A 10,912-nucleotide genomic window follows, 5' to 3' on the forward strand; every position below is an offset into this window, starting at 1 on the left:
TAAGTATTAAAGTGAGACATAATGCAGTACTTGATATGTTGGCGTGTAATGAGCATAGATCACTGTAATAATCATTCAATCTTCAGCAAATCATATAATATGTGACATACTTAAAAATATATACGTTTGATCAAATGAAGGTTTTTTACTAACGATTCTAGTATACTGACATCAACGAATATTTTTCACAATTAAAAAAATAAAGTATCTTTTGGATATGTTATTTCTTATAAAGAGTGAACAACCCTAATTTTTCACTTCCAAAAATAGGGTTGAGTTATTCCAAACGTATGAAATTGTTTTGATATCTACTTAGTGGTACAAAACCGAGATTATTACATTATAAGAATTTGTAAAAATACCTTAACCGTCAATATATATTTCTTATAAAATATAATATAAGCGTTAGTAAGGTTGAGTTATCCAGTGGTAGGAGTTAGCGGTAACCGAGTGAATGATCAAGATACGTACAAAAACAAAAACAAAAACAAAATTATGTGACAAATGTGTTCTTTTTAAATTTGAAGGCATTCTAAAGTCTTCCACTTTACTTGGAGATGTACCTTTTTTACATTTAAAGTTCAGAATGAATACTAAATAAACACTAGTTCCAAACATCTTTTCTAACCATAATCTAGCTCAAAAAATCCATAACAATAACATAGAAAATACTTTACACTTGATATACTGTAAATTGAGAATAATGTACAAGCACTGGAATAGTGAAACAACTAATTACATCATTATGCAGTTCAACAGTTATATTATCCCAGGCATTGATGAAATGGAATTTGCAGAAATTGTCTTGTTTGGCAAGTGCAATCTTCAACTTTCAACATTCAGATCGCAGCTGCTTCAGCTTCCATGACTAATATAGGATCCCGCGATTTATTCACATGGCTACTTCTGTAACCATATGAAACGGTCTTTCAAGCATTTTGCAGGTTCCATGATACCGCTGAGCCATCCAAATCCGAAAGATAATTGATTTGCTTGCAAGCTAATGAGGCGTTGTCTGTAAGGTATCAATATGTTCCTGAGGCCTGCATTTAGCACAAACAGCATTACCAAATCAGTCATCGATACATGAGTATAACTTAAATATAGAATAAATCTGGGAGCCTGGTGCATGGATCATCCCACATTCACGCAGGGTACGGAGAAGGACCACACCCTAAGGGGTGTTTTGTAGGCAGCCTCCTTGATGCAAGTATCGTGGCTGATTCCACGGCTTGAACCCATGACCTATAGGTCACATGGAGACAACTTTACCATTGCTCCAAGGATCCCCTTCAAAAATATAGAATAAATCTACGATAGCAAATTCTTTGCACCTGAAATGCACATAGTCTTGTAAAGCAGAGCTGTATGAGGATCCCCTCGCGTACTCATGTGAGGCTTCTCCAAACACTCAAGGAATGCGAGGTCTGCCTTGAGAAGCTCAGCTTGGTCATGAGTATCATAGCCCATGTCATGACAATAACAGCAAAAATCCAACCAATCAATCGGTCTTCTATCCCAAACTAAAGACCCTCCATCTTTCCCACTTGACCAGTTTGGTCCACAGTAATGACCATATCGAGGGAAAAACTGTGAAAGGAAAGCTCTTGGACCTGTATGCCAAGGAACTTTCGAGACATATGGTCTAAAGCGTATGGTTGACGTCCGAGCTAGAGAGTTTACACTTTCACGAGATTGCCTGCGCCTTTTCAACTTCTTGTTGACAGTTGTTGGCATCTGAATATTACCCTCGGATCCTTTGGCCCAAGGAACAAATGAAAACAGGGTCCATTTCCAAAACTTAGCATCAAACTGAGCCTTTTGTTTAGGTACTTCCATTAGGGTACTAGTAGATACAACAGTTGAAGCCATATCCTTTGCAGATTGGGGTTTCAATGACATGAAATTACTGAGAAACGAAAAATCCATTGCTAGATAGTGGAAGACGCTACCAATGCACAACTTCAGCCACCAGAACTTGTACGATCGGAGTACCTATATCCATACATAGTTGCATCAGATGCAGCAACAATTTCCAGTTGCAATTTTCAAAAACAATGGACATGGTTGCTAAGTACCAGATATAATAACAAACTAGAAGAAAGTATCTTTCGACCAATTCATAGAAAAGGGGAGGTTGTTCCATTCATATGGAAAAGAGACCTCGTTTTCCTCTTTCTTCCTTCTCTCTCTTTGGTTGGAGAGAGACGAAAGTTACTATTGTATAAAGGAAGATATTTTGCCGTTGCATTGACTAAGGAAATTCGTAAAATCAAAAGCATTAGGTAACTACTAGTACAGTCCATTTCAGTACAAACAATTTACCAAAATAATATGTGCACTCAAATCACACTATAATAGCACTTGCACATAGCACATATACAGTGTAATCCTCCCTTTATGGGTCATGCTCGAGTCACAGAATTTGGAGATGAAACATCAAAAGTTCTATACTTGTTTATATTCAAGTTGACCAAATAATAACATTATGGATTCAGCAATCCAAGTGAATCATTTCTTCATAAATACACACAGCTAATCTTATACACAATTTTTCATTAATGATCTTTTAGATGAGTGATATGAAGAATAGCAAAACTAAGGCATTTACCAATAGCTGTACAGTCATAATAAAAAGATTAGCTGCTCAGAGCATAGTGCTTTTCAATAAAAGAGTTTGTTTAGAAATCATGCTTTCCTTTTTCTTTTTTTGCTTTTTATTTTTAAGGGTAAAACTGCAAAGAAATTGTACTAAAGATGCAACAAGGGGATGCCAACACTGTACATGGACTGTAAAAAGGAAGCACAGTGTAGTTGCTCAATAGCTTCAAGCTCCTTCAGACAACCAGGAAAACTAAAGTTTTCCGCAGGTTTTCATTCTTGACCCACCAAAACATTTTAGTCAAATAAAGGGTTAATAAATTGGTGAATACTCATATAAGCTTCTGTAGAACTCAAGGAAACAGGGATAGAGTCTATAGAACAGATTCTGTTCAAGTAAGGTTGTTAGGTTAATACAAGATTCTAGAAACATTCTTATGTTCCTTTCCTTCCGATTTCACCAAAATAAGCAAACAAGGACCATGCACCACATACCTATCCCCAAATTCCAGCATAGCAGTAGTTTCTCTACTTCATGCTTTCCTTTATTTTCTTTACATTTTCAAAATCTATTTCTTCTCAACCAAAATTATTTTATATTCTTTAGATTTTCACCATCGACAATAATTCCGAAACTAAAATGCATTCTAAATATAGCTTCTTGGCTCTTGTAGATACAATGGTACTATCTAAAACTCTAAATATCTTTAGAAGAAGAGAGTGCACAAAATTGGGAGGTTGAAAGTGAGTCCAGGTACTACATAATGCGTTGGCCGCTGGTAACCAGTCAAAGGGCAAAAAGGAGCCAAGGGGAGGGGGGCTCAGCATAAGTTGTGTAACTGCTTCACCTTATTAAAAAAAAGGAAGTGTAACCACCTCTTGAAGTGGACTACAGATTTCCAGAAGATCGAGGTTTTGCTTAATTTGTCTTTTCTAGGTAACGTATAGATAATTGCTATACTTTATGAAAGTGCATTCTATATACAAGAGCATGGATCACGGATCTTGCAAGTTTTGTATCACATCTTCCCGCAGAAAGGGATATATATCTTGCTACAAGCGGATGATGAATACTAACCCACTAGGTCATTCCATCTTATATTTGATGTTGATTCATCCCTATAGTATGAGTGACAAGGTGTATAGCAACGAATGAAGGAGTAAATCCATCAAGTTAAAGCTTGAACGTAGCCACAAATTAATGTTCCATCAAACTTTTGGTGGACAATAGGCGTCTACATGATTTTTTTTATATGAGGCCCTTACAAGATCAGAAAACTACCGGTTGAAGATTTTCCAAAAGATATGCATAAATTTTGTTAAGGGTATGCCTCATTCAATAACATGGAGAAGCTCCAAACGTGCATATTTTCAGATCTTACTAAGATTGTATCAACTGCTATTCAGACAGACAAAATCCGTCAAGGAATTCCAGGTCTTACACGGGCTTCTCTTCAACATTTCTCACTATTTACATTTAACGAAAAGGCAGAGAATGCTTGATGAAAAGACTCAACTACTCGCTTTTGCATTGTGAAATTGATGCTTCAAAGTGGGGAATTACGTCCCTTCATCTGGATGCAAGATGAATGCGTTTGATTATACCTAACTTGGTCCGATCCTTACTATCACCATTCCACAGATACGTTTTCAATGACTTTGAGAAATATTCAGTTATTGCAGAAAAAATGAGGTCTTATCCATTGGGAGACTTTAAACTTCTAATGAACTTACTTTTGGTTAGACCCCACTGCATTGTTTCAACAGCAAGGTGGTAGATGTTATAGGCATAGCCACCTTGAGGTCGAATGAACCAAGTCTGATATTTAAGTGAAGAATGGTAGAGGGGTGAACCTATTAGCCACCAAGTTACAAGGCTAGAAGCACACTTCTTGGTTATCTAAGGGAAAAAGGGGAACTTACTTTTCGTTATGTAAACAGATCAACGAATCAACTAGTCTTAAATCCCAATATGAATCCTCGACAACATTACACACAACTGCCTTGATAGGCACGTCCAGAGTTCACCATTCAAAGAATTCATCATAGTTATACTATTTTTAAGCTGGCCGCCGATCTACTACAGCCCTCCTCTTTTATCCATGCTTGAAACTGGCTATACTTTGAGAAATTCAAGTAGACGGATGTTGGTTGTGTAAAAAAATAATATGACAAAAATTTTAACCCTTCCCCTAACATAAATGTCTAAGTATCTTTCATATTCCATATGTTACATGGATTTCAATTAGTAGTACTATATAATGTATGATTCATGTGAGTACTGATTAAAACAAAATATGATTCATGTCAGTTAAAGATCCCGGAGCAGACAACTAGCAAGTTCATACAATAGTCAAGATATGCATAGCTATCAAGTTGGGGGTGATCCTGCACAGTTGCAGATGTGGTTATAAATTCGAAATAACCACCTAACAAAAGGGTGGTTCCCCCTCTCTTAACCAGAAGTTCGAATTCGAATATAGGAATGAATTCATCCCCCATTTGACAGGGAGCACCTTACCCCGATATTAGTTGGTTTCAGATACTAGATGCTAAACAAAAATAAAAAAGATGCCAAGTACTAATAAAAATATCTCATTCTCTAGGACAGTGAAAGAGGAACAGAACACACTACATAGAGTCATAGACGAAATATAAATATTCTTGAAGGGTCTCTGTCTTATTTTCTCCAGATTTTCATATGATTAGCTTAAAGATTTTTCATTACGGGACAAGTACAATTAATTTTTTGGATTTAAATTATATGCACTGACAGGGTAAAGATATTTTTACAATATCACTGAATTTTAATCTATGATAGCAGGTTAGTAGCCATTTTTACCATATTATCAAATTAATACTTATCAAGAAATTTATCTGATATTACCTAATAAGTGACCTAATTGTGTAAATTTTTCATACACTATCAGTGCATAGTGCATAGAACTTAAGCTCTTATAAATATGGGTCTCTATATTCTTTTATTTCCAACAACAACAATAAAAAACCCCATTGTAATCCCATAAAGTGGGGTATGGGCAGAGTGGAGCGTACGCAGACCTTACCCTGCCTTATGAATGTAAATAGGTTGTTTCCGAAAGATGCCGGCTCATATTTCCATTACCCAAAATATGGGTCTCTATATTCTTTTATGTCCATTACCCAACAACAACAACGACTCAGTGAAATCCCACTAGTGGGGATTTCCATTACCCAAAATTGACCACAAAAACAAGTTTCTTTTTCCATTTCTCTTCTTCTTCTTCTCCTCTCCTACTACCCACCGCCTCACCATAAATCAAGAACCAGTGAAACCAACATGCTAAAAGAGAATACAAATTCAATAACAGAATCACAATAGAAACATATAAGTTGAATATTATAAAAAGACAAGACTTTGCACTCTAACCATAAAGCTAATACAGTTTAATAACCAAAAAAAAGAATGTTAAACTAAAGAAAACAAGAATCAGTCCAGTTGAGAGGACAAAGTACCTGAGAACCTTCATTGATTAGCAGTTCAGCACAAAAAATGGGTTCATCTGGTGTGTGTGGGGGGGGGGGGGAGAGAGAGGATTTCTTTAAGGAGTCTGTGTTTGGTTGGAGATTATTGTTGGTCTGCTTCTAATTATTTGTTTGGCTGTGGGAAAATGTGACGCTGAGATGGAATTTCGAAGGTTCTAGCTGCTTAACACGTGTGGTGGGTCCCACTAGTTTTTTATTTTTATATTACACTACCTTTTTTAATTAATTTTTAGGCTATTTTCACAGGGTTAATTCAAAAATAGCCTGATTTACAAGAGTTAATTGAAAAATAGTCACAGTTTCAAAAGTAATCGAAATTTTGTCACTTTTCATATAAAGATAAATCTGAACGAAAATATTGTTCAAAATCCAAAAAATATTCTAGCATTATACACTGGAGTTTGAATTTTTTACATGTGAACTTCCAGCATAATATACCGGAGTTCCAGCATAATATATTGGTCCAGCATAATATGTTGGAAGTTCATACAGAGGTGCTCCAGTTTCCAGTATATTAAGCTGGAACTTTCCATGTGCTGGAGTTCCAGCATAATATGCTGGAAGCTCATATACAGGTACACCAATCTCGAGTATATTATACTGGAACTTTCCGTGTTGCAGCAAAATAGTGGCTATTTTTCAATGCCTTTACAAACGGGCTATTTTTTAATGCATTTACAAATGCTGGCTATTTTTTGATTACCAGTCCGAAAACTGGCTAGCCCGTGCTATTTTTACATTTTCACACATATTAAATAATTCATCTTTTTAGCATTAATTAACAATGAAATTGATCATATTAACTTTAATTTGTTCGTTGGAAATATAACAAATATTGCTAGGCTCTTTATTCTAGAGGCAGCTTTGAAAAAAAGAAGTTAATTCTTTCTTGATATCTAAAGAAATCAAATATTGTGGACAACAAAAAAATACCAAAATATTAATTAAAGTGGACCGGAAAGAGTAGTTATCTTGTATTGTGTTGAATATTGATTGATGCAATTAATTTGAATGCACGGTAGAAATGCACAGGGTATTTGCATCTATACCCTCTTTTTGTGTCACGTTTTAACTTGTGCCCGCTTTGCAAAAAAAATTGCAAGCGTACCCATTTTTTCGCATAACTTCAGCATACGGGGCTGATGTAGCAAAGACAATCACGCAAAACTTCAACATTCTAGTAGCTGGGTCTGAAGTTCAGCTCTAGAGCTGAAGTTTTTGTTTTGTAAGCTTCAGCTCTACAGCTGAAGTTTTTGTTTGTAACTGGCGAAGTTTTTGTTTGTAAGCTTCAGCTCTAGAGCTGAAGTTTTTGTTTTGTAACTGTCGAACTTCAGCTCTAGAGCTGAAGTTTTTGTTTGTAACTGGCGAAGTTTTTGTTTGTAAGCTTCAGCTCTAGAGCTGAAGTTTTTGTTTTGTAACTGGGGAACTTGAGCTATACAGCTGAAGTTTTTTTTTGTAACTGGCGAACTTTACCCTTCCTAGAGTTAAACTTCAGCCTACTACATTATGAATACTCCATATATCTTTTCAGCTTGTTGGAAGGTTTGTCTCTTATTTATGTCTTTTTCTTTTTCAGTATACTCTTTTATCAAATATTTCTCATTTTCCCCTTGATTTTCTTGGTTTGAGGGAGAACTTGATGTAAACTTTTAGAAACCTACATATGTAATCTGTTTTTTCCTTCTTCTTTTTTTGGTTTCGATATCTTTTTCTGGGTGAAGATACGATTTTACACTTACAGTAACAGAAAAAAAAGAGCCAACAGGAGTTTAGAGCAATTTACTTTTACCCATTAGGTCATAAAGCCTTGCTGCAAGAGAAGATAAGAAAAAGGCTGAAAAGCTTTGAATTTCTTCTAATGGAACTATCAGATTGAGGGCGGATATAACTTTGAGGAGGAGGAGGAGAGAGAGAGCTGAAGTTGTTTAAAAAATGGGTACAAGTTAAAACTTTTTTAAAAAATAGGTATAAGTTAAATGGGGGCGACCAAATAGGGTGCCCCGTGCAATTTTTACGAAATGCACAAATAACCTTTTTTTAGGATCTTTATTTAAAGAACAACTTAAATTTACAAAATTCTACAGTTTTAAGTATTTAAGGAAGTTGAGCAGATATTTGTCAAAACTGGTTAAACTTTATATAATATTTAAAATTGAATATATTTTATATAAAAGTGCTCAAAATGGCTACCTAATGTCATTTTTATTTGCATTGTTGAAAAATTTTCATTTCAAAAGTAGAAATCGTATCACGTCTCAGATGAATACTTAACACTTTTATTTGTTTCAAAAGGCTAAATAATTTTTTTCATTGACTATTTTTATTCAGTTTGAAAATATGTATGAAAATTTAATATTTGTATATGATTTTGAATATAAAATATTTATCTTAAAAAAGAATTATAAGTTGATGTCCTGATCGGCTATGTTACATAGTACTTGCTATTAATTTCGAGAAAGAAAATATTATTTATTCTAAACTTTAAAAAATACGTGTTCATCCTAATTAACGATGGAATGTAGGTCAAATTTTGAGTCAAATTCCTATGCTGAAGCTAATTGTGAGTTAATTTAGTTTAAGATTAGCCATAGGAAATTGACTCAACCACCTCCAAAATAAATAGGTTAATTAATGAGAACCAAGTTGCTCATCAGATAAGTTATTTTATATGTTTTACCGTCTGATACCCTTGTTAAATTTTGCTTTAATCTTTTTTTAGATGAAAGTATAGATAAAAAATATGGGTATTCATAATATTTGTTATTCGGTCAATTTGTTACGTATCAAAGGACAGGCTCGAGTTTATCTATTTTTTGTCTAATTTATTTTTTACCTGTCTATATTCGATACGTCCGGCACTACTCACAATGGCAAAATAAAATTAGTATTTCAAAAGATTTGAAATATATATATATATATATATAAAGTCAATCATTTTTACCTATAAATAGCCTAGTGATAAGCAACCATTGTTATCTAATTTTAATCAAGAAATAATCATCTTCTTATTCATTAATCACTACTATCACTAGCTAGCCACCTAAAAATAGTCTAATCATTCTTCTTCTTCTGCCATCATTTTTTATTATAAATTATTTATTTGAATTTTATTGTTCGTGCTCCATCTATTATGAGGAAGACTTTTTAAATATTAATTGGGGAAACTTTTATTCTATGAAATAAATTTTTAGTATAATAGATAAACAAAATCTAAATTAAGGAGTTTGAATTCTAATTTTGGGATGATTTGAAATTAGAATTTATTCGAGTTAATGTTGTTGAAATAGATCTATATCTTTAGGGGGTTGAATCCCAATTTTGGGACGATTTATTGGAAATTTGAGGTGTTTTGAATTGAAATTTCAGCCAAATTCGAAATAGACGATGAACATTAAAAGAAGACGGTTTGCGTATTCCCTGAGTACCCTCCGTCTTCTCCTATATATCTGTCTATTCCTATGTATCCGTGTATATTTGTGTGTGATATACGTGGATATATAGTGAGGTACATGTGTCGCAAAAATACTTTTCCAATTCGATTTCAACTTCGAATTTTGACTCCAAACCTCCAAATCACCTCCAATCTTTCTCGAATTTTGTATATTCCCTTGTTTATGTGTTTTTAACGCATTTAACTATACCCGTTGAAAAAAAAATTGAAAAACAAATTCTTATGTATTTTGAATGATGTATATCGTTAATAACTTTTTATTGGCCAAAAATGATTAAATGATATGTTGTAGCTAAGTGACCATAAACGTTTTATTTTTTTGGTACATGTCTGTAAATCTGTCAAAAATAAATCTAATGGACGTTTTGCACCGAATGAAGACCAAATGTAGAAGAAACTTAAAAAAATGCGAAAATGAGAATTATTTAATATTTTGGGTTGATCAGGAGTGAAAAGAAAGGAAAGAATGATTTTTAGGGGTGATTGGGACGAATAAACATGAAGTAAAAGAATGAAATTGATAAGAAAATCTGAATATTTAAGTTAAATATACTGTTATAAATATTGTTTGTTTTCGAATGATCTCCTTTCCATCCCAATGACCCGTTAGTTAAGGATTTATATCATGAATAAAAGGATCTTTACATAAATAATCGGACACATTCGTTGTTTACTTTTCCTAGTATGTATACATAAATTATACACAGTTATACATATATTATAGCTGAATTAAATTTATGTTACATATTTGCCAACTATTTTTAGTTTAAGTGATTGAATGAACGACTATTTAGGCTAATTCTTGATAAATAAATGCAATCTTTTTTGGTAATCCAACAAATTTCAAGAAAATACGACTCATATCTCTCTGCCATCCTCTTTTGAACCAAAACAAAAACTTATCTTTTTGTTTATGACCTTATCCTCTTCTTTCTCTCCCCCTCTTTTAATCCCTAAAATCCCAAGAAGAATAGTTCTTTTTTTTTGGTTTCCCATTCGATATTTGGTATCCGCATTGAAACTCGACTATATCTGAATTCGCGCAGCGTAGGATAGACCATTACAAGCACTCCATGCAAATTCTACCCTTGCCCAAATTAAAAACCAATCGGAAGAGAAAACCAAAAAATTACAAAGCCAAAATTGTGATTCAAAATTCAGTTGCAGATCCAATTTTCTCTAAATTATTAAATGTGACACAACAAAAGAAGCTTGGGAAAAGCGTAAAAAAGAGTATCGAGAAAGCGATCGAGTCAGACAAATGCAGATTTTAAATTTGAAAAAAAAAATTGAATCGCTTAGAATGCAAGAAGACGAGACTATCACTTGGTATTC

The 10,912-nt window shown here is 33.8% G+C and overlaps 1 protein-coding gene across 1 annotated transcript; it reads right to left on the minus strand.

The window, feature by feature from the left end:
* Positions 1-635: 635 nt before the first annotated feature.
* On the minus strand, positions 636-6,161 carry LOC104238114 (uncharacterized). Its single transcript, XM_009792397.2, has 3 exons — positions 6,097-6,161; positions 1,335-1,995; positions 636-1,043 (listed from the first exon to the last, which is right to left on the minus strand). Exons 2-3 carry the CDS (start codon positions 1,927-1,929, stop codon positions 901-903), a joined length of 738 nt encoding a protein of 245 aa, XP_009790699.1. The 5' UTR covers positions 1,930-1,995; positions 6,097-6,161; the 3' UTR covers positions 636-900.
* Positions 6,162-10,912: the final 4,751 nt, after the last annotated feature.

Source organism: Nicotiana sylvestris, chromosome 9 (genome assembly GCF_000393655.2).
Source record: "Nicotiana sylvestris chromosome 9, ASM39365v2, whole genome shotgun sequence".
Lineage (NCBI taxonomy): Eukaryota > Viridiplantae > Streptophyta > Magnoliopsida > Solanales > Solanaceae > Nicotiana > Nicotiana sylvestris.

Excerpts from the sequence above, each read along its gene's own strand:
- LOC104238114 (XM_009792397.2), bottom strand. The coding sequence starts at position 1,929 with ATGGATTTTTCGTTTCTCAGTAATTTCATGTCATTGAAACCCCAATCT. Across the intron at positions 1,044-1,334 it reads CAAGACTATGTGCATTTCAG|GCCTCAGGAACATATTGATA; the intron begins GTGCAAAGAATT and ends TGCTAAATGCAG.